General features: G+C 33.4%; 3 protein-coding genes across 12 annotated transcripts in view; 2 read left to right on the top strand and 1 right to left on the bottom strand.

Moving 5' to 3' along the window:
• Positions 1 to 804: 804 nt before the first annotated feature.
• LOC105179656 lies at positions 805 to 10,783 on the top strand. 2 transcript variants are annotated; one of them, XM_020691390.1, is made up of 12 exons: positions 805 to 958; positions 1,287 to 1,363; positions 4,063 to 4,138; positions 4,556 to 4,628; positions 4,705 to 4,756; positions 5,111 to 5,172; positions 6,228 to 6,291; positions 7,496 to 7,595; positions 7,692 to 7,778; positions 8,672 to 8,765; positions 10,242 to 10,337; positions 10,494 to 10,783. In XM_020691390.1, exons 1-11 carry the CDS (start codon positions 870 to 872, stop codon positions 10,332 to 10,334), a joined length of 867 nt encoding a protein of 288 aa, XP_020547049.1. In that variant the 5' UTR covers positions 805 to 869; the 3' UTR covers positions 10,335 to 10,337; positions 10,494 to 10,783. The 2 variants fall into 2 exon arrangements, with proteins under 2 accessions (XP_020547049.1, XP_011101597.1); XM_011103295.2 differs by having other exon boundaries at positions 806 to 958; positions 7,538 to 7,595.
• A 1,890-nt stretch (positions 10,784 to 12,673) lies between these two features.
• On the bottom strand, positions 12,674 to 17,659 carry LOC105179657 (ribosomal RNA small subunit methyltransferase nep-1). Of its 3 annotated transcripts, XM_011103298.2 has the most exons (9): positions 17,511 to 17,637; positions 16,532 to 16,673; positions 15,741 to 16,094; positions 15,501 to 15,593; positions 14,858 to 15,002; positions 14,640 to 14,759; positions 14,474 to 14,556; positions 14,324 to 14,381; positions 12,674 to 13,033 (listed from the first exon to the last, which is right to left on the bottom strand). In XM_011103298.2, the coding sequence occupies exons 3-9, from the start codon at positions 16,062 to 16,064 to the stop codon at positions 12,954 to 12,956; spliced, it is 903 nt and encodes a 300-aa protein (XP_011101600.1). In that variant the 5' UTR covers positions 16,065 to 16,094; positions 16,532 to 16,673; positions 17,511 to 17,637; the 3' UTR covers positions 12,674 to 12,953. The 3 variants fall into 3 exon arrangements, with proteins under 3 accessions (XP_011101600.1, XP_011101599.1, XP_020547040.1); XM_011103297.2 differs by lacking the exon at positions 16,532 to 16,673 and having other exon boundaries at positions 17,511 to 17,659; XM_020691381.1 differs by lacking the exon at positions 16,532 to 16,673 and having other exon boundaries at positions 17,484 to 17,634.
• Positions 17,660 to 19,676: 2,017 nt separating this feature from the next.
• The window catches only part of LOC105179658 (eIF-2-alpha kinase GCN2), a 37,949-nt gene continuing 33,856 nt past the window's right edge, over positions 19,677 to 23,769 (top strand). For 3 of the 7 annotated variants that reach the window (XM_020691386.1, XM_020691384.1, XM_020691385.1), the window contains exons 1-4: positions 19,680 to 20,350; positions 22,121 to 22,189; positions 22,275 to 22,334; positions 22,404 to 22,509. In XM_020691386.1, the coding sequence (XP_020547045.1) occupies positions 20,226 to 20,350; positions 22,121 to 22,189; positions 22,275 to 22,334; positions 22,404 to 22,509 (360 nt within the window). In that variant the 5' untranslated portion in view covers positions 19,680 to 20,225. Of the gene's footprint in view, positions 20,351 to 22,120; positions 22,190 to 22,274; positions 22,335 to 22,403; positions 22,510 to 23,769 lie in introns of all 7 variants that reach the window. The other 4 variants (XM_020691388.1, XM_020691387.1, XM_020691383.1 and 1 more) reach the window with 4 other exon arrangements.

A 23,769-nucleotide genomic window follows, 5' to 3' on the forward strand; every position in this document is an offset into this window, starting at 1 on the left:
GGCGCCCTCGTGTTGCCCCCAGGACCCCTTCTGGAAGGGACAACGGTCAGATTTGGGGCGACATCAATGGCCTATATGGCCGACAACGGAGAAGAGAAGAAGAAAAGGGATTATTTTTTAAAAATAAAAAATATTTTAAATAAGATCTATAGTAAATAATATAATTTAAAATAATTAATATAATTTATTGTTATTTTGATATTTGATTGGTACATTTAATAAAAAAAATAAAATTTATTGTAATATATTTTAATTAATAATAATTAATTTAGTTAATAATATATAATTATTCTAAGTAACTTTTATATTTCATATGAATTTTAATTTAAAATATTTTTAGTATATTAAATTTGTATTATGTTAAATTTAAAAATTTTGTATATTGTTTAGGTGTATTTATATTTAAATTATATTTCATATAAATTCTTAATTTAAAGATAATTTTAGAATCGTATTTTTAGATTAAAATTTATATACTATTTAGTTGTTTTATATTTAAATTAATATATTTCATAATAAATATAATTTATTGTTATATTTGAGCTCAATAAATAATTTAAATTAATTTAATATATAATATAAATATAAATAAATTAATTTAAAATATATTTAGATATGGAAAAAATGAATATTTATATAGTTAAAGTAATCCTAAAAAAGGCAAAAAATGAAGCCTACTCGTACAAAAAGAGAGTGTGAGCCATTTTTAGTTTATTTTTAATAGAAAAGAGATTATTTCTTGTATTTTATAAAATACAAAAAAAAATTGCCTGGAAAATTAACATAGTGGGGGGGGGGGGGGTTAAGCGATTTACCCAACTTAAAATACCCCTGCCTTCAATTGTGATCTCCCCCGAGCTGAAAATACCATGTCCCAGTTTCGAAATCCTCTACATGTAGATCTCATACTCTTACCTCTGTTTATTCTTCAGTTTTCTCTTCCTTTATCAGCTATCAGGTATAACAATTTCGAATTTTCGTCTCCGTTTTCTAAGTTTAATGAATTTTTAAGCAGCCCTTCTGCGTTATAGCTCAAATCTGAGTTTCATTGTATAATCTTGCACAATTTCTGATGTAAACGGGTTCTGCAATTCAACTTTGTTCGCGAATTTGCTGGGTTTTTTTTTCTTCTTTTTTTGGGTTGGAATTGCCGTATTGTCCTTTTCCTTCTTTAATTGTGTGCGTTCTTTTGAGATGCTTGGTTGAAAGTTTCTACATTTCTAAATCGGTTTTGGATGGTTTAGTTTGGTGCCATTGAGCTTGACTGGGATCTTATGTGGTTACAGGAAGGATGTGAGCCTTCAACAGAGGCATTACTGTAGAACCACTGTTCAAGGAAGATTCTTTCTCACTGATGATAACGGTATCTTAGTTTCTTTAGTCAAATTAAAGTTGGTGTTATGTTATGCCGTGCTTATTTGGCTCGGTCTAACCAGCCAAATGATGGTTGTAGCACTGCTCTTTCAACTCTAAGTCCTTTAACAAAAAAAGGAAACTGTTAGGAATTTCATTCCTTAAACCGGTGTGCATGACTATAGGATAATAGTTATATTAATGAAAGAACGTGATTGATTGATGAAGCAATACACTGACTTATGATGTAACCTTAACTTTTCAAGCCATGATGGAATTATATTGCACGCGAATACAACTGATGAAGGAGGAGGAACTCAACTTATTGATTGAAAGTGTTTGTCTGTCTTTGTTAGTTATAGAAACAGGTTTATTACATGTGTTTTATATGTAAACTAGTAATTTGCACACACTCTATGTGTGTGTAACTAATTTAAAATTTAAATAATATAATTGTTACTTTTTTAAAATATATATGTTAGTTAAATAAAAAAATAGTAAAATAATAAAGGTTGTGGGAAGTTACTAAGAAAATAGTGGGGGAAGAGAGAAAGAGAGTTGGAGGTTGAGAAAAGAAAAGAAAAACATGAAAGTTGAGAGAGAAAAAATGGAGGTTGAGAAAAAAAAAAAAACTGAAATAATTAAAAAAAAAAAGTAGAAACGACAGACCAAAAAGGGAGAGACACCAATTATGTGCTCTCCCTTAATATAAAGGTATCGATAACAACTCTATTAGTTGTAGCAACTTAGTTACTTGGACAGTTAGCATGACAAGTTTGTCGGAGGCAGTTAGCAGAGTTGGTTTTTAGGTGGTTTTTGCCAGGCTTATTTACAGACAGAGGATGTGATCGGTTTCTTTAAGAAAACATCTGAAAATTCAAAATGGTGTTCTTGTTCTCTTTTATTTGCTGTGTTTTTCATCAAGCCATCTATTAGTATATAATGACACTATTGTTGGGGAATAGTCCGAATTTTTTACAAATAATCAAGAGTTCAATTCTTGAGGATCGTAATTTTGCAAAAATCCACGTAGATAAAAATGATAGTTGTCATGAATTTGAGGCCATTTCTCTTGAAGAAGTTAGTATACTGCATTTGCATCTTCATGGTTTTAATTAATCTAATTGCAAAGTCCTGATGCTCCAGAATGGCCTTGCAAGTAATTGCTTTAGTGATTCTGGTTCCTCCAGAAGGTGATTGGAGGAAAGGTTTTTGCTGTAGAATATTGTTAGTTGGTTTATAATATGCAGAGCAATTGTGGATGGTTCTTCTAATCTGGGTCTTGAATGATCTAAACTTTGCTGACCTAATATTGGCAAAAAATTTATTGAGCAAAAGTTATATTATCCTCAATGTCATATGGAACTAACTTGAAAACTATCAAGTTCGGGGAACAAGTGTCTGTGCTTGTGGATTATCTTTATGTATGATTTATTGTGCTTATTATTGAGCAATATATGCTAAATGAAGAATGTGGCAATCTCATTACAGTGCTCCCTGCTTCTGTTCTACTTAGCTAGTTTCCAATTTTGTAGCCAATATTGCGAGTTGAGATAACTGTGTTTCTTATCTTGGGACAGGAGAAAGTATGTTATTATGCCTACTTGATGTAAACAAGAGACACTCCTGACTCTATGTCCAGCTGCATTCTAGGGAAGAAAATTAGAAAAGCACTTGCCAGATAGGGGCTCTTTGACTTTGTTATAAGTGTATAACCTTGGGGCAGTGTGCACAGAGCTGAGACCATTATTGAAAATTAAAGAAGAAATGGAGATCCCGCCTTTTGTCATCTCAACCAATAACATTTTATATCCATTCTGGGTATTCTGAAGGAAAAACAGCACTTATTCTTTGGCTAAGTAACTTCAGAATGTGGATGATAGAAAATATATCTTTTTCCTGTTTATCTTTTATGATTTTCAAATACGTGAGATGCTACCTTTTTATCATTATATGTACCCAGTGATTTTGTTGGTACCCTGACTATTTCATTTACATGCAATTTAGATACTACTTCCTAGTGCAAATAACTAAGTGTAGTTGTTCTGGATTGCACCTTGCCTTTAGTTGTTAGCCACAGATTTATATGATTGGAATGAATTATTATTTTGTGAGAGGGTATGAGAGGATAAGAAGATAGCACTTGCTAGCTTTATGGATTTATTATTTGATTAAAAATAAATTCTTTTACAAAACAAATAAATTTTGATTCAGTGGAACTCATAGAAGCTTGAAGAACTAACATTTCATTCTTTAAAATGTAAAAGAATGTATAGATATACTTTAAATGCTTTATATAACTAAAGGAGGACTATTACAGGGTGGATATGATTTCAAAGTAAAGTAAGAGAGACCTCTGTAAATAAGGAAAGTCAAAGAACTCAAATTGTCCTTATTAAACAGTGTCAACTGATATTTATCTATTTTTTAACTTTCAAATAATGGAAATGTTTCATTCATTTCTTTCTTTTTATGCATTTCTTTATTTGGAATTTCTGGTAGATATATGAACCCGTTAACCAGTTTTTTGGAATATGCCATTCATTCATTTCATCATGTTGGTTTCACTTAACTATTTCTCTTTTTCCCCTTTAGTTATGCTAACAAATTGTTCGCTAATTAATTCTTAAAGAATGTTAACAAGTGTGAATGGAAGCAAAATCAAAAGTCCATGACACAGTCTGTTCTGATGAGGTTTCATTCTTGTAGGTCATGTTTGTGATGCATTCTCAGTAGACCCGCTGTCTCGTTGTTGCCCTGGAGAAGGAGATCAATTCTCTTGTCAGTGAGTTATCTGTTATAATTTTTTGGTCAGTTTTACTCCATTCCTTCTTAGGATCCCTTTTACCCTTTTAGGCAGCCAAAAAGATTTGTATTTTCAGAAATTTGAACTGTATTTTATCTGTCACTCTCACTATTGTGAGACAAAAAACAAAACAAGTCATTATTTTGTCACAAGTCTGAAAATACTGAATTCAAAATAGTAGTTGCTTGCTAAATATAATACAAATGTCAATATGAAAAAACTGTGCAGTAATTTACGAACTCAGGCCAATATAACAAGAAAATGGCGTGCCCATTTTGAATTGAACTTTCTCTTCTCTCTATTGGAAGCCTGCCACCTAGTCAAATAGGAGGTAGTTACATACCTCTATTGATGGAAGCTGTATTCTTTTGTTTCTTTCCTTATCTGAACTCGCAGAGGATGCAATCTTGTTTCTCAGTGTTGCAGCTCATACGAGTTTTGTGTTTCATGCTGCTTGAATCCAGCTATGGTAATATTGCCACTTTGCATTTTCTTTTTGCTTAGACGATTCTTAAAATTAGCTAACAGTCACCCTTGTTCTACAGACTCCTAAAGAACTAGCACTAAAGGTCAAAATAGCAAAGCCTGTCACTGCTGGTAAATCTTTTGCTTTTAGTTAACAAGAAAGATTGATGTAGATATTAAATTTGCTAATGTTGTAGGGTTTTTTTAACTTCGTGGAGTTGCTTAAGCTGACATTTAAACTTATTTAAATTACTCATGAGCAAGCGGTTACTCATAAAATTTTTATATTTGATCTGAAATAGATCTAAAATCAGCTTTTTTCTGCCTTTTTATGTGGATGCTGTGGCAAATCTTGTGATTACTATCTGAACATGCTGGGTAGATGTTCACAAGGAATATTCCAGCTTTTAAATTGCATGCACAATTTATTATTCTTGTAATATATACACTGATCTCTGAGGTTTTCAGATTTGGTTTGATTGACAGGAAAATATGGAAGTGTTTTTGATTTTTGTGCTGGGAGGTGTCGCCACAGTTCTGAGAGTGTGGTATGCTTTGACTCTTATTGCTTGATTTATGATTTGAGTGCAATCCTGGCACATAAAGTGGAAATTGTGAATCATATATATCAGTATAGAGCTGGATAGTTTCAACTAACCATATTAGTTTGTGAAACTTTAATTATCTAACTATTTGTAACTGCTGGCCTACTTTAGCTAAAAATATAATCTACAAATCAAGAAGTGTTGTTTCATTTGTTTCACATATCTTCTTATTCTTGTGTGCATAAAATGCTATTCTACTTGTGAGATTGCTGCAGCTCTTTGTTTGCCGGTTTTTGTGGAGTCGTCATCCATGTAACAGAATTGCATGTTACATTTTTGTGTCTAATTTGGTCTGTAACCTTATTTAATTAATTATTTTTCTCCTTAAATAAAATAAGTAATACCAATATCACCTTTTATTTTCTTGCAAACACCTCATTGTTGTGAAAGTGGCTAGTGGACGAAGAAAAATGTCCAGATTCCTGGAAGGATGTATAGCTTTTGATCAATTTGTAGTTAATCTTTCATTGTCTGGTGAAACCACTTGGAACTAGTGTTCAGTACCTACACTTTATTCTCTGGGAGAACTCGTGTATGCTTGCCTAGAAAAACTATTATTTGAGGCAACAATGTTTATTCAGTATTCAAAGTTTTTGACTTCATATTACCATAAAGTATAATTGGAACATTGAATTTCCCAAACTAGTTTGGTCCTGTGATTAAAAGCTGAATGGCAAAACGCTATGATGTATTATCTATTGCGTGCCATGATCAGATGGTTTTTAATATTGATGGCCTCTCTTTTTCCTATTTTTTTCGCACATAACTAGTTGGATTTTAATCAGTAATGTGGAGGAATTTATAATATTGTGCATTTTTTTTTATTTTGTCATTGTCGCGTGTGCTAGATGCACTGGTGGCTCTATCTCACATTAAACAATAACCATGGCCAACTTTAATTCTCAGCTTTATAACCTTTATATGAATTACAGAACAATATTTGTCCTGATATCATCCCATGTAAACTGGCATTTGATATTAATTTTTTATTTTTTCAGGTTCATGAAAATGCATATCTAAGTGAATTTCATCATTGTTTTTCCATACCGTCTAATTCTTCAGGTCAGTGAATGAATGGTTTGCTTATCAATATGGTGGTGAGAAAAGAAGCTTTTTGGATGCCTCTAGGAAGTTTTTCTAATTTGTCAGTTTCTTTTCTTGGTTACAAATCTAAAAAGTTACTTAAGGAGTTTGCTCTGTATGCTGCCATATTCCCTTGATTTCTCTTTTCTTGGTCTCACTTGTTCACTGCATCTTCAATTCTTTCCTCCACTAGTTTGCAAACTTCTGTTTGGTTCACCCTTTAATAGTTTTCCTCCTCTCTCTTCTCTCTTTTACAGCTGAAAAATCTGGCCTTTTGAATACATGGTAGTCATATAAGCTATTTTATCTGTAGTGGGAATAGAGTTGGTGCATTTCCATCATTACTAACTTAAAGTTATCGCCACTACTGAACCAAGCTATGTTGATGTCAGGGACTGCATTATTTTCTGTTGATGCAAGGTTCCTAATATGAGAAGCTCAGAAAAGATTTTCATACATCTTTCAACTTTAAATTTTCTTTCGATTTTCTAATTTGTTAATCAGATGACTCACTTTGTTTAGTTCCTTTTTTTCTTTTTTCTGTTATATGTTTGATTTTGATATATGTCGCTTATGCGACAAAGTTTTAGTTCTTAGCTTAAATTGGAGTAAACCTGGAGATGTAAAATTGGATATTGGTGTTAACAATTTTTTATTTTTATTCAGGTGTTTGAGTATGTGTATGTAAGGCCTCTATATCATGCCTGGTTGTGTTATGTGTTACTTTTTACATGTTGCCATTGTATAGAAGAGCCTCCTTGTTTTGGTTGAGTAGCAATAAGGAAAATGTTTCTGAAATTGTTTAATTAATGGTGGTTAACTTAAAGAAAGAGTCTCCCTGGGTTAATATTTTTGGCCAAACTACCACAGGAATCGTCATCTCACATTTGTATGAATAACCTACCGCAAACTTGACCATAGCGCGACTTAGCTATAACAAGAAAGCCAAATTAAAAGGGAGTTTACATTAAGTGCTCGACTATAATATAATACTGGATGAAGAACCAACAACTGAGTTAGATGGCTAAACAATTTCTTTTGTTTCGACAAACTTTTGGCAATTGATTGGAGAAGGTTCAAATTGGAGGCAATTGAAATTTTGGGGCTTGAGGATGTAGAGAAGGAAATCTTCTTTTAGATTGATGTTCAAGCAGTTTATTTAAATATCATTCTTGCGCTTGAGGTTGCCAGGAACTAAAATGCTTAAGAGCATATTCAATGACAGGGCCTTCTAGTACACAACTAGAAGCAAGACTGGCTGGCATCAATATCATTATCGGACGGTAAGTTATTCTGATGGTTGCTTTACGTTTTTTACTGTAGACGAATCTAATAGATAACAGATCCTAATCTCTGATATTTCTCCATGTTGTATATAGACAAGGAGAATCATGTGACTCAGCATGCAAGTCTAGTGGACAATCTTGTGTGCCCAACAAACTTGCATTACTTAATCAGTGTGAAGTGTAAGTTTAATTCTTCTAAAGTTAATGAATCTAGACTTATCTTGGTATTAGTTTGTTATTTCTGTACCTTAAATACTTTTCCCATCTGAACTACTTATCTTCATAGATGAACAGCTTTGTCCTAATTTGTTTGCTTGGCTTTCCGTATTCATACTTTGGTGTTAATATTGATAAAGCTCAAGTTGATCAACTTGTTCGCTGGTATCATCCTGATTTAATTGTCGTTGATGGTTCTATTTAAAGACACAACATGGAGCATATTTCATGATATAATAAAATCAATTTAATATATGTCATTGTCCTCTGGATAAGTAAACCTATAAACAGAAAAATGTCAAGTGATTGCTTGATGTAGAACATCTTGAAGAAGTGAACCGATAATCGAAATCTGAGTTAGAGACCTGTATCGAAAAATTGTGAAATTCCTCTGTTGCACACACCATTGTTTCATCTAATTTCATGTTTCATGTTCTGGTGGTTGATTTACTAGGGTGCGTGGTGTGAATTTTTGTCTAATTCTCTATAGAAGATTACTCTCTAATGGTTTTTTGAAGCCCATTCATGAACTTTGTGTGTTGTTTAAGTAACATTTCTTTCTTGTATGAATGCTTAGGGTTATTTTAGATGAATTTCTCTTGAATGATCATTGCAGCAACAATATTTCTTGCATATGTGGAATCTCTAGCGATGCTCTCTTGTTCCTTACCTTTTGTTGATTAGGCATGGTCCCAGGGGGTGAGACGTTTGTGTCACAAATTGGTGTTATCGCTAGCAAAGCTCTAGGTTTATATGCAGCAAATTTATGCAGCTTGATGCATGTTCTGACTATCCTCATGCTTCACGTTGTTGATTCTTAGCCATTTCTAACACTGATTTTCCTCTGCAATAAATAGCATCCAAAAATATATGAGCTGCAAAGGTGCCTGTTTGTCAAGCATTGGAGCTGACCAACCAGCTGAAGTTGTTGAGGATGCTCCAAGAAATCTGGTACAGTTGCTACTTTTTGTTCAGTAGAACAAGCCGGGATAGACATATCATTGAATATTGGTTAAGTATAACTATTCATTCAGGTCAATGGACTATAGTGAGTGAAATACACAGGTTTCCTATCAGTCGAGGTGGACTAGTGCTAGGTTTGCAAACTTTGTTAACGCTTATTTGTTTCCATTAAGTAAAATGACCCAAATGCAAAAACATGAGAAACAAAATTTATGTCATTGAAAGTTGAAGTGCATGAATAGTGATATTAAGTTGTGATAGGCAAAGAGAAGATAGGAGGCCTAATACTTTTTAAATAATGATTCACTTTTATTACAGAATCTACCAATCAACAACCCATAGTTCCAGTTTCTTTAAGAATATCTTAATATATCTCCATTAGGAATTATGCTACCTTTAAACAGTGATCTTATTAGACTAGGTTTATGAAACACACTAATATTGTGATACCATTTTAGTGAAAATTGAGATGTCAATCTCTTTTACCTGAGTAAACCAATCAACTACAAGAGATGACCAGCAAGAACATAACTTGCCATATTGAGTGAATTTGGAGTATCAAGTCTGCTTGGACAAATCTAAGCCACTTCTTCTGAGACAGTAATTTCATTTTTTAATAGCTCCAATGATCTCACGGATATGTTCCCAAGTGTGCAAGACCTGATGGAATTTAAAGCGTGCAAACTCTATAGTCTCATTGAATACCTACAACTGCTCAACATTGACTAACTGTGAAGTTTAGTGTGTTAGAAACCACTATGTAATACATAGCTAGAGATTAATATTAACTCAAGCTGATATTTAGATATTTTATCACCTTACAAAAATAAAGTTTGTTAACATTAATCATGCATGTCAAAAGCAAAAATTCATCCAGACAAATTATAGATCTTATTGTTCCCAACTCCAGTTTAATACCTCGGGTACAACCATGTGGAATGCAAATCACTCTTTCTATTCTTATGAATGCAGTTCTGCTTCTGAGATGCTTCCTACCTTGAAAAATCATTCAAGTATTTGTGGTAGAATTTTCTATTTGCTTGTACTACTGCTTATCTAAGCTGGGATGCCCATATCCAGCATCATTTGACCTCTCATATCCATAAGAGTACATAGATTACTTATATTCTATGGGATTTAGACAACGTTGTGAGGTTTTCAGCCAAATGTTTTCTGTTAATCTTGGTTTCTCCACATACCTGAGTAGCAAGACAATTTAAGAGTATGCTTCAAACATGGAGAACTGCAGTTGTCTGAATTAATACAATCCCCCATACAATGGCATGTGAATTTCACCTCAATATATCTCGAATGCTTTCCACTTTCCAGAATAATGGGAATACATGTAATATCATGCTTTTACATTCCTTGTTTTCTGCTTTGGTTATTGCATAGTTGTGACTTATACAGTATTTAGATCCTCGTAACTTATTGTTTATTCGAACTGGCCATTTGGATGTTCAGAATCCCGGTGCTTGCTTGTACACAAGATCACAATCTTCACTTTCTTGCGATGGCTCACACAGGCATACCAGGAGGCTTTGTCCATGTGCATAAAAGGTTAATGCTCAGCTCTCCCTAAAGTAGCTGACAGCGAAACCGTATTGGTTTTACATTTGTTTTGAGCAGTAACATTCTTCTTTACGACTTTTGCACTTATATTTCTTAGATATCAATATTTTGTATTTATTCTAATTGTAATTATTATCTCATCAGTTAACGGCGTTTCAATCAGAAGGGCACGCCAATTTAACCATTGAAAGTCTAATGACTTTGCTAAATGGTTGAATATATTTCTGGTTTTGTGAGTTTCTATCAGGAAGAAAGCTTCAGTACCTAGGCTATTGCAACTAATTTTTTGCTGCAAACTCAATGTCAATGTACTTGACTATCCTTATGGAAAAAGGTAGTTATGATTAGTTTTTTGCTGAACTAATCCTATTCAGGGCAATTCTTTATGTTTGATCTACATCGAATTATGAAGCATTACGATATTTCTCTTGCAATCTCAAAATTCTCATGGAACACAATCGCTTTATTATATATATTTGCATGTATATTTTGGATAGGCACGCCTTGTATAAAAACATAGAGAACAGTCACGCAAACATGTCTAATTGGATAACTTAGAACCACACTCTTGAGGAAACATGAATGAATGGATCATTTGTAAACATACATGTTGTTGGGTTACAGTTACACTCTTCAGGAACATTTTGTAGGCTTAGTTATTAAACATTAATGAAAACAACAAGGCAACTCAAATTTGCAGATTGAAATTTATTTTTTGCTAATGAAATCAAGTTACAGCAAAGTGTCTTTACAATGATAGTAGCAGAAATATAATCTCAACTATAGTTTACTAGCAACTAGTTCTACAACTCATTTCCTTCTATAACAGTTGTAAAAAGAAAATTGAATAGCAAATAATTATTGAGACCCAATCCGCCTGTCGTCAAAAATTGCAAAAAATAATTACGAAGTGGAGTGGATCTTAAGTCCAACCAAATCCGTGTGTTGCCAATCCTAATTGAGATCCAACCAGGCACAACAAACTGGCCAAATTTAGTTATCAAAAAAAGAAGGAATAACCGACTAAATTTAGGAAAATACCCTGGCGTTCAGCTTATGGGCAGGTAAATTAATTAAGTTAATTATGTAATTAAAAGAATATTCTATTAAAAATATTAATATAATTATATATTAACATATAAAATAATATTTTATTATTAATAAATATTTATATATTATTTTAAAATTTATTAAATTATATATTATATATTATACATTTTAGATTGGGTGCAGCTCATAAAATGGGGAAGAGAAGCGCAAATTATCAAAAAAAAAAGAAAGAAAAGAAAAAAAATTTCCGAACCCATATTCGCGTTTAATGCGCATTTGCTACCAACTCTGGTCTCGGGGTTTGTTTTTAAAATTTTTTTTCAGTAATCAATCAATCAAAAATAAATATTAATTCTGTTTCAATTTTCTGTTAAAATCAACAAAATTTAGAGTATTTTAACTAATAGAGAGATTTATTTTATTGGACAAAAGTAAAGTTCAGAGCTGCTAGATGTAATTATTCAAATTATAGGGTGTTTACATGTAATTACACCAAACCTCAGGAGAGGAAATAATTATCCCTCAAATAAATTATACTATTATAACAATTTAAATGATAACAATGAGTAATAGTAAATTAGTTTAGTATATATGAATATTCATTTAAATGATAACAATGAGTAGTAGTAAATTAGTTTAGTATATATGAATATTCATTTAATAACTAAAATTAACATTTAACAGATTGGGTAGGAAGTGATGGATTTAAAAATAAAAGTTAAAGACAATTTAACCAAAAAAATTTTTTTTATTTAGTTTCTAAATAAAATTATATTACACTTCCCAATCTAATTATTTATTATTGTGTAATTTTATATGGCATTTCATAATAATAAAATTATATTATTCTACCATTTTTTTCTAAATATTATAACTTAAAATAATTAAAATTAAAATTATTTTATATTTTTATAGTTTCAAAATCCCGTAGCCTTTTATTTATAAAGCTAGTATATCCCATCAAGTGTATTTTTAATTTTTTGATCAATGAAGAACAATAATATTTATATATTACTATTTATTGATACTCCTATTATTATAATTAAATCATGTTACTTATTTAATCATAAAATGTATCATGATAAATAAATAAGCATTCTAATTTTCATTCAAATGGGCAAAAAAAAATTATTTTTAGATTAAAAGATATATCTGTTATTACAAAACATTTTAAAATAAACATAAATATCTATCCAACAATTATGGAGAAATTCAAATATTAATTCAAGTATTTGTAAAGACTCGTGTATCAATTTGATATTTACGAAGAATTCGGACATTAATTAGATTATTCGCAAAACTCATGTATCAATTTGATAATAATGCTAAAACTCAGTTACCAAAATATTTACTCCTAAGTTATATATGTTAACTTCGGTATGAAAATTTAGACATCAAGGCACAAAATGATAACTAATACTTTTCTGAGTTTTCTCCACTATCAATCTCTAAACAGCTTCTTGCAATGCCTCGCCCCACAGTCCTCAGAATTGATTAATCAGACTGTGAGTTCCACTAAGGAAAGAACCTATTTTAAGTTACCATATTTACACCTTACAGGATCCTCCACTGTCTCTCCAGTGCATTACATATACGTCTCACACAGAGACTGGCACTTAAAGGAAGTCCAGATACTGCAAGCACAAAGAGCAAAGAAGCATGAAATGCATTAGCAACCAAGTCATATTTTACAGAGAATGCAGCAACAGCAAATTTCCATAGACAAGTTTGCATTATAACGAATCTCTAAAGCCAGCTACAAGTCTTCTCAATGCACTTACGCGAGCAAAGGCCTTGGTCCTCAGGGCGACAAGCATTACGAAACTTGGTCAATTGAGGAAAGAGGGAAGATTGTACGGTTACAATGACTGTTTCAATATCAAATAGCAGTAGTCCTCCAGTTTGTCTAGTCAGGTTGCTGTTTAGTAAGCAAGTCGTAAAAGAATGGTCTCTGTACATCAGATTATTGGTCATACCTTATTCAAGGAATCAAAATTTTGGCAACTAAGACAGTTTGGATCTCAGTGGCTTATAGACAGTATACACGCCTTATTCTCCAGGCCACTTCAAGTCATCAATACCATAAGATGGTGTTCAATTAAAAACAATACATATTGCTTAACCTTTAAATCAAAAGGTCAGCATCAAGAAACCAAAAATCTTCTATTAGATTTATTTTTAGTTGTAGTTAACAACTAAAGTCCATTGCGATTGAAGATCATCATATTCTCTACGTTTGCCGCTAGCATGTCACCTATTGCCACAGAATTGCTAATACAAGCAACATGTATCACCCATTATAAATACAACTCTATTATACCCACCTTAGTAGCTTAAAGAGAGTACCTCATAAACAGAAGTCATTATGCCTCTAATAAGAGTGGTGATAGTGGAACATTAAAGGATAGACGAGATTTTAGAGCAGCTGGTATCCTATCTAATGTGTTACAAGAAGATGGACCATCAAGAACAGGGATGCCAGATGGGAATACAACACCGAATAGATCTATAACATGGGAATTGGGCCATCTGGTCATCCGTTAAGATAGTAACAGCAATAAATTCTGAGAATCAGCATCAGAAACAAAGGTTTAAATCCTGACATCTAGTGGCCCTAATTTACTATTGGAGGAATAGGGAATCACTGCAACTAATAACAGAAACTATTAGATTTGAGATCTGTCATATTTTTTTCATTTTCAATAGTCAGTACGCAATAAGCATCTAATTTCAAGGTACTACACCAGCTCTTTCATTGTTCTTATGATTATTAGATGGTCATGTCATCAAAATGGGTCCTTATCATTCCAAATACATAAGAGAACACTTTCTCATAGAATGTCGGACCATATCACTGCTCTACATAAATATGCATTCTTCAAAAATGAAAGAATTTAACGGCATTACACTAGGGAAAATATTACCTGCTATAAAATCATCTGTATAATCACTATCTATTTTCCCATGAGCCATTGCACCAATCTAAGAAAAACTTCCAAAGTTTCAGATGAATTGGACAATAATCTGAGGAGAACAAAAATGGAACTTCAGCCAAATGTAGAACAAAAGTTTACCACAAACACTAGAGGGTGGACGCTGTCAATTGTATCAAAATATTCCCACAGATTCACAGCTTTTGGCGAAGTGGAGGAAAGGCCTGATGTAGCATCATATTGCAGTCTTAATAAACAAAAGGTTATGATAAAACCAGTTAAAAGAAATATATGTTTGAAGGTTCACCTATCTTGTGTGCCCCAACTGGAAGGTGGATGGTCACAGGGTTTTGAATCATCTGCAATAGTGTCCGATTCTTACTCCTCCTACCTGAAGCTTTGATGCGCAAATTCTGGAACAACTGGGCTAAAAGCATTCATAGAAACGAACAACGAAAATTAACAAAAGGAAACACAAACCTAGTTTAGACAGAAAAAGCACAGGAATTTGATGCAGAAACCCACTCATCATGGCGCAAAAGCTCTTCAATGTTCTGGGAACAGAACAAGTTGGTTCAATTTTGATAAGATGTCCTTGGATGGTTTTAACATACACAGCTTGTATTCCACCGGTCAAATTAAGACGGCTGCCCAACAGACGAGCAAGAACCTATTTATATTCAGCATTAGGAGAAAGAACAGTTAGATACTATTTCAAACAGAATAGAAAAAGATTCTACGTCACTAATACCAGTAGGCTACTTGCCTAGACCTACCGCAAAGATGTACAATTAACTTCAAACCAATTATTACAAATGTACAACATGCCTATATGCTGAATCTAAACCATCCTGATACATTGACCACTCCTACAGGACCACCAACTATAATCAGGAAACGGCATCAGCTTTATTTGTTATCCAGATTCACTAGAGGAATCAATGCATACAATTTATACCCAAAAGACCTCCAGATTATTCAGATCCTAAATGATTATTTTGAAAGCAATACTCAATACATGATTATTGAGATACCCATCGAAGTTATACAGCCCGTTGGGAAGAGGAAACCAAGCTTTTTGGTTAGTACATAGAATTTGGGATAGCGAACGCATAAAGGTGAGCCACCAAATATTATCTTAGAGAATACACATGGGCCAGGCACTAACCTCATGGATAATATCCGGTCTATAATCACTTCGGTTCAAGTTGTGTTTCTTCATAAAACCAGCATGTTCATCCGGATTAATTATCTGATAGCTCTACAAAAAATAAAGAAACAATAAATAAGACAGTGTTGGCAAAAACAAATGAAAGCAAAGCAAATAATAAAAGATAAACCAATACACACAGCCAGCATCAGGAAACACTGAAGATGTCAAATAAATGGAAATAATATAATGAACTACCTTGTTGACTTTAGCCAGTACCAAAGACGCCTTTTCAAAGACAAAGATAACTCCAGGTCTTGGCTCTCGACTTCTAGCCGGTAATGGAATTCCTGAAAGAATAGACCCACTCCCAACAGAGCAGTTTTCCCTTCTCGATTTTTTAGCTTGTGTAGTGCGTCTTTTCCTGCGGTCATTATCTCTTGCAACAATATCCTTTGATGAACTCCAAGTGCCTTCTTTCCCAACCTCATCATCTGTGTAAATGTCATCATTCAGTTTATCCTCTGTTAATTCCATATCACCCTTCTTATCCATCTCGGAAATTTCAAGGTCCTCCCTCATGTGCTTCCGTTTTCCGCAAGAACTACCCTTCTGTTAGAGCTTGAATATATTACATGCGGGATAAAATGACATTTACTAAACTAACTATACATAGCATACATTGATAAACGTAAACATGCATTGTGAGTGATTTATATGCTTTTTTTATACTAAAAGATTTGAAACAAAGTTTTTTGTGTACTCTAGTCACCTGTAAAAACCTCTTCGCCAATATTCATAGTGAAAGCAAAATATAATGCTGCAAACAGAAAGGTATACAAATTTGGCAAACGTACAAAAAACAGGAGATACGTATAAAAGGCTTCTCAGTTTACAACCGGATTTCCGGCCAAAATACATCCCTGGGTTTTCGTCGTTTCTCCCCAACAAAACAAGATTTGCCTCTAAAGAATTTAATATATCATTTCAAATTCATAAAATATACCAAAAGTTTTATAGTAAAAACAAACGTTACAAACGGGACTCACCGTAGGATGTAATGTGAGAGCCAAACTTGAGGCTCCCAAACTGCTTCAGCATCCGATTCTCAGTTGCAATTTTATTTAGATATGTTTAAGTCAAATTGTTTCCGGGTAGTATGGAGTAAGGTGGGGGCAGGCTGAGAGGCGGCTGTATAGTAAAACCAGGATCGGAGTTATAAAGTCATGTAAAGCAAAATTTATAAATGTTACTGGGATTTTGTTTTATTACCACATTGTTACTTGATTAATTATTATAGTGATCTGTCAAATGCTAGAGGTCAAATTTTACTATCAAATTCCAGTTGTTGGGTAGGCAATATCATGGATATTTAGTGTGCATCAGAAATGCATTCCTAGATTAGATACATTAACTTATTGCATGCTATTTGTCCAGGTTATCTAATATAAGTAGTCCTCGATTTCCCGTAGTCCATGATAAAACTCTGGCCTGGAATCCAACTTCTAAAACCACTGTTTAAAATTACAAGAGAAGCAACTCTAATTCCAATTCTAAGTCTACAATCCCTTAACGGAAAATGCTATGCTTGCCCAGTTAATATGATTTTTTGTAGAATCCCAATTTTTAGTGCAGGTGTTAGCACAGAAGGCCTACTGCAGAATGGAACATTTTCAGTGGGCAGATGGGAGTATATCAGCGGGACAAAAATTTAAATATATATACCACATGACAATTCTTAATTTACACAGAAACTGATAACTCAAATTAACAAATAGTTTTCAGAAAAACTAAAGCAAGTAGCTCCATAACCCAAATTTTCCAATCTGTTAACGTCAAACAATAGCCATAAATTAAACGAATCCTGGAAATCATGAAAATTGCCAGAGGAATAGTTAAAAAACGAATCCGAAGTAATTTCCTTCCATCGCTTTTTTCCTATAGAAATAATCTTGCAAATTCTGAAATCTCGGAATGACATAAAGCAACATAATACTTAACTGAAGAAAATTAAGGAGAACGACTTACAGCCATTGCATTGGCTCCTGCCTTCTTAAAGCCTTGGAGGGAGAGAGATTTCTTTGGTGGGTAAATTTCGGGGTTTAGGGTTTTTACAGCGCAGAAGGGACAAACGGGGGCGTATGCCTTTTGTTTTGGGAATGTGTAAAAATATTAAGAAAAAGAAAGGCTAAATTACACTTTGCACCCTATAAATAACTAAAATAGGCACTTTCCACCTTCAGAACAAATATTTGCAGATTTTCAATTTATATTGACATGTTGGATTTTCGGCACTTTTCTACAAATCACTGGAAGGAAAAAATTATAAAAACAAGGAAGGTAAATTGCATACACTCCTTTCTTTTAGTAAAATAGCGCCAAATCTTTTAATATTATTTCATAAGAAAAAAAATTCTGTACTTTATAAAATATAGTAAAAAATTCTCCTTTTATTGAAAACAAAGAGAAAGTGACTGACACTCGCCTATTGTGTAAGTGACTTCATTTTTTGCTTTTTTGAGAATTACTTCAAATATACAAAAATCCATTTTGCCTCTTTATTTCATATTTAATACAGGATTAAATTTGTAAAAAATGATCAAATGTGATATAGTTCATGACGAAATTCATCAAAAAATGATTGAATGTGTGAATTAAGTAAGTTACAGAACAAAAATGCTAATAACTTAAAGTTATAAGATCAAAAGTATAATTTTACCAAAATAAATAATTGACAAAATAGATAATAATTAAGTTTATCAAGATATGGAAGGTGGTTAGTCAATATTTCCAAAATAATTATTACCAATTACGCGTGAAATTATCAAATTATAAAGATTGTTCAATATCAATACACTACAAAAAAATTATTTTATAGTAACAGCTTTTGTAACAGTCACATTATTAATTTGTCATTATTTTTTTTAGTTTGTAACGGCTTTTGTAAGGAAGACCCCTAACGTGGCTTTTCTGGGCGTTACAAAATATTTGTAATGACTTGCTTGAAAACTACTACAATTTGTAACAGTCTTTTTACTGGACACTCAAGACCATTACAATTGTAGTCCAATGTTAAAAAATGAATTTGGATCTGCTTTTGAAATTGCTCAATTAATTTTGATTTAATTATTATTGGAACGGCCTATGCAACACATATATATACAGTTGTGCTTGAACTTTGGCTATGTTTTTGAATTTCACTTTGTAATGATCTTGCATTATGTTGTAAGGCATCAAGTTTTGGATTTTTTTTTTCAAAGCTTTTGTAATGGCCTTTGTAACACCTTATGCATATGTTGGCTTTGATTTTGTATCTGTCTTTGTTATTGTTTTTACACTGCTTTAGTTACGGCTTTTTGGATGACCATTTTTAAAATTGATAACCATCTTTTGCACAATCTTTGTAATGACTTCAGGATTATATGACAGTAATTCATATTTCAAAAGGTATTGTGTATGCTGACAGTGCATAACGACGTATAACAAGGTCAAACCATAATGTATGGTATAACATCGTGCATAAAACAAAGTATGCTAAAATAAATTGCGGCCCAAATTACAATCTATATGTCAACAAATTGTAGCAATTACGAGTAACTAACAATGATAAACTGACTTACAGTGGTTGAAAAATTATTGGAATGCCACAAAATCGGCTTGGTGCATGGTGGAAGAACTACTGTTGATTAACCCTATAATTCGGAAAAGTGGTATTGCAAAAAATTACAACCGGTAAATGAGTTAAGAAATAGTTGCAGAGATCAAGAACGGGTTGCCGAAACTTACCTCGAAGATTGTTGTCGACGTCGTGCCGTTAATCCAAACAGGCAAATGCTCCGGCTTCGCCTGAAGATGTGGAACGAGAAAAAATAGGAATGGAAGAATGAGGACAAAGACAAACTAGGGCGGAAGAAAGCCAAAGTGGAATTTCAAATGTGAATTGTATATGGCCAAGTAAAACATCTATCTTGCATGTCTCACTTGGGACAATCCATCGCATTATCCTAAATCAATCCCAGAATAAAATATCCTGTCCCATCTGGTAAACACGGCCTAAGAGATATTAATGATAATTGGCAAACATGTATGTGAAGAAAAGCATTAATTGGGATAAAATTGTAAAATGGACTCCAAAAAAGGAGGGTTGAAATTGGAAAGTGGGGTTGGGTTGCTCCTTCATACGGGAGCCCAGATCCAAATCCCGGTGGGATGAGCGGGACGTCAATCAGATGAATAGCGGGCCATTCTCATTTATACCGGGCCAAGCAAAGGAGTATATTGTTGATTGACGAAGAAAGCATGAAAATTCCAGCCTAATACTGATCGGCCTGATTGATCAATGTTATTTATCAAAAAATTAAAAAGAAAAAGAAAAAACAAAAGCCGCCGAGGTCCCACAACTCACCACCCCCAGTGGAGTTGGACATAAAACAGAGGCGCACATATAAATGTAAGAAGCAAGTGATGATCTTGGACGACTCCAACTTCTCTCTTTGCCCTCTCACTTCAGCGCCAGCTAAGCATTCTCTCCTCTCCAATTTTCTTCAAATTAACCAGCTAAGTATTAAACATCGAGTGATACTAATTTCCTGCTTGCTCTCTGTAATCTGGGGGTACAGTTTACGTTTTTCTTGTTATTCATCTCCAACAAAAACCCATTGAATTTCCACGAACCCAAGCAGAAAAATATACTAATTCAGACCAGATTGATTTGTTTGGTGAAGAGATACAAGTTCTAAACAAATGGGTCATAGTTCGAAGAAGAAGAAAAAGCGGGGAGGAGGGGCAGGGCGCAGGGCGCAGTCTAAGGACCATCATTCAATTGCCGGCGCTGACTCCGAAATTGCAGCTGAAGAACTCACTGCCTTGTAAGTACTTGGTTTTATGTGCACACATTTACATGATCCTTTTTATCCCTTCTCTCCGATATCGGTACTGTTTGTTGTCAAAATAGTTGTTGTCATAGATAACATACATTATATGCATGTTGTTTTTATGAGTTCCGTGAGCAAGTTTTGCTCTTTTGGGGCATAATTCATGGTATCCTAATAAATGATTCTTTAAAAAGTAGAAAACTTGAATTTTACTGAAAATTGGATTTAGTTGGTGAACATTGCTCCTAACTTATTATTTTGCGAGCAGAGTTTCTGGAGATATGACCCTGTTTATTGGTGTAAATTTTTACTGTCTGTTTTTCTGTTAGAATGTTGATTATGTTTAATGTGAATTTCGACATGTGATAGTCTACTGATAGTATTTTCTTTGTTTGTTATTTTCATTTGGGTATATGCTTTGGTAAGTTGCACCTAGTAATGGAGGTATCAACAATAGAAAACAATATCTCCATGTTCTTTTTTTTTGATTTGGTTATATCTCCATGTTCTGAGTATTAAGGAGAAGATACTGCTACTGGTCCAAAAGTCGACTCTGAATGTCTTAAATGTTATCTAGTTTTTCCCGTCACATAAACTTATGTACTTGTGGGATAAAAACCGTCACAAATGCCTGTGACTGATCATAACTTAGTACCAATATAAGATCTTTGCAAAGATTACATGGTTCTATGCTTAATAAATGGCATATTGTACATGTCTGTGATACTTATAAACCTTATTAAATTACATTAGTATACTGATGCCCCTTCTTCAACAGTTTTTAGCACTATCATGTTCACTCAATTATGCATGTGTCCTGCCTTTAGTCTGTCTGATAAATACAGATACGCCATTTCTTCTGATGTTATGAAATATCATGAGGATGGACCAACTTTGCGCTATCTTCAATTTGAGCTCTCTGTCTGGAACTTGTTGGTCCACTTGCATAGGTCTATGCGCATGCAGCCCCCAGAGATGAAAAAGGGGAATAGGCAGACAAGTCAGATACTATTTATGAGCGATCGTGCTAATGGTGTTGAAGCACTGAGCATCTGTAATTCACGCTCATCAATAATGTTATTCATATCCACTAATTCATAAGAACTGCAATAAGCTTAATGTTCGCTGGAGGTCGAACTGGATGAATATCTGATTCATTTTTCAAAGTACTTGAGGCATTAATAAATACTACACAACCAGTTATAATGTTATTCTGTAATGCAAGGAATAAATTCGTATAGAGTGAAACTTCATTCCTTTTACCATCTTCAGTATCATTAATATTATATGTGTAAGTCAAAAGAGTTTCGTCATTGATGACATACATTAATATTTGTGTTGTTTTTATGAGTTTTGCTTTATTTGGGGCATAAATTATAATATCCTTTCTATGATTCTTTAAAAACGTAGAACTTGACTGTTATTGTTCGCAACTCTATTTCTTGATGTAAATTTGTCTTGTCTGTTTTGGCAGTTAGAATGTAGATATGATTAATGTGCATTTTACAATGTAGTTATTCTGTTTTCTTTAAGTAAGATGATTTTTACTATAGTTTTTCAGCTAAAAGTTGAGCCCTGAAACAATTTTGAATTTACCCGGTTAATGCTGTCTCTGATTATACTTTCTGCAAGCATGTAGAATGCAAGTTGTGGGCATGTATATCAGGATTATACTTATGTTTTTGGAGTTGTGTGAAAGATGTTTTAGAAAAACTTCTAGTTGTAACCTAGTATATGACTAATTTCATGGTTTTGTAATCATAGGTGCGCTATATTTCAAGAGGATTGCAAAATTGTTTCTGAATCACCTCCTCAAGTTAACATCAAGCTCAGGTTCCAGATATATGATGACTCATTAAACTTAAACCTACAGCTTCATTCTTGCTTTTCCTGAGTATTTTATGGATGAAAACAATAGGCCATACTCAAAGGATACAGGATACGAAGATTCTGATGTTTCTGCTCTGCTTTCAGTGAGGTTTGTTGACCATGGTCATTCTGCACTAAATGGCACTGATATCCAACATTTCTCTAAGTGTTTGTTCAGATGTGTGCAAGGTTATCCATTCAAATGCCCGAAGCTGCAGATAGTACCAGAGAGAGGATTATCAAAGACTGATGCTGATAACCTTCTATCTCTACTTTATGATCAGGTAAGGTTATTGATAGCTGTATCTTCAAAGATTCAACTTCTAGCAACATCAACTGGTTTCACTGCCACATGGCAGTTCCCAGTAACTGTTTGTTGCTTAGCTCTCTGTATTAGGAAAAGCTAGCAATTCGCAATATAAAGCACCACATATAAAATCTCCTCCAGACTCTGGAAATTCCATGATTTGCAGTTTTCTATTATTTTTGCTTTATCTAGCTCTGTACTGTATCTCTGTTCTTAGCCATTTACTGACATCGTAATAATGGGTAACACAGATATTGCACATTATCATGTCTTTGTTTCTCATTATATGTGAAGAAAAAACTATAAGCCAAATATAATTAAGATGCTTTTATTTGGGATTACATGAGGCTGGGGGTATACAATATGTGGTGATTCATATACAATGTTGTCTTTTCTCCACGGAGACTTAGGAAGTTGATATGTATTTACTCTCTGTCTGAGTTCTATACATTTACTGCATCATGAGATGACAACTCTGCCTCTTTTTTCCATCTTGCTAAGTGCACCATCTGTTTTAGATATATTGACCTTATGTCTCTGTCTTAAGTTTCTTTTTGGAATCTTTATCTTGTGGACCTTGTTAAATGGCTCCTTGCCTGTCTAAATTTTTGAGAATATCTACATTGTTTTTAAATCTGACATATTTCCATACAAGATAAGAAATTTAATTGCAAACTTTTGTTTGATTGGCGACCTTTATTTATCTTTCATAATATTACACTATTATGCTAGCTGATGTGGAACTTGAAAGAATGAGTTTGGTTCTACTCTTGCCAGTTGGCTCATGTATTTATTTAGTTTCAGACAGGAGCCTTTTCTTAATGTTACACTATCCAGTGAGCTCTTGATATGAATACATCAAACAATGGGTTAACTTTCTGTGCTTGATAGTTGAGGCTGATGTTTGTGCTTGAGGCTGACTAGGGCACAGAAATGTGAATTACATGATATACTCGGAAAAGAGGTTTATATGTGTGCTTGATACTACATATGTGCTAGGAAATGCAAAAAACATGATTGCTCGTCATGCTTAAATGGACATATAAATGGGTCAATGAATAAGGTAATGATGGTTCAAGATTAGATGCAGGCTCCGGGCATTGCCTGGAAGAGTAGGGGTTTTTTGGTCATTCAAATTGAGATGTATGGAAGGCGGCTTGCAGGAAATGGCAAAATTTGCGAGAACAGCTACTACTTAATTAGACATATGCAGAAGATCAATTAAAAAGAAAATATT

Source organism: Sesamum indicum, unplaced genomic scaffold (assembly GCF_000512975.1).
Source record: "Sesamum indicum cultivar Zhongzhi No. 13 unplaced genomic scaffold, S_indicum_v1.0 scaffold00186, whole genome shotgun sequence".
NCBI lineage: Eukaryota > Viridiplantae > Streptophyta > Magnoliopsida > Lamiales > Pedaliaceae > Sesamum > Sesamum indicum.

Coding starts and splice junctions, on each gene's coding strand:
- LOC105179656 (XM_020691390.1), top strand. CDS start 870: ATGTCCCAGTTTCGAAATCCTCTACATGTAGATCTCATACTCTTACCT. Junction 4,757..5,110: donor AGCAAAGCCTGTCACTGCTG/GTAAATCTTTTG, acceptor TTTGATTGACAG/GAAAATATGGAAGTGTTTTT. Junction 8,766..10,241: donor AGGATGCTCCAAGAAATCTG/GTACAGTTGCTA, acceptor TTGGATGTTCAG/AATCCCGGTGCTTGCTTGTA.
- LOC105179657 (XM_011103297.2), bottom strand. Junction 15,594..15,740: donor TACTGGCTAAAGTCAACAAG/GTAGTTCATTAT, acceptor TATTTTTTGTAG/AGCTATCAGATAATTAATCC. Junction 14,557..14,639: donor AGTTGGGGCACACAAGATAG/GTGAACCTTCAA, acceptor ATGCTACATCAG/GCCTTTCCTCCACTTCGCCA.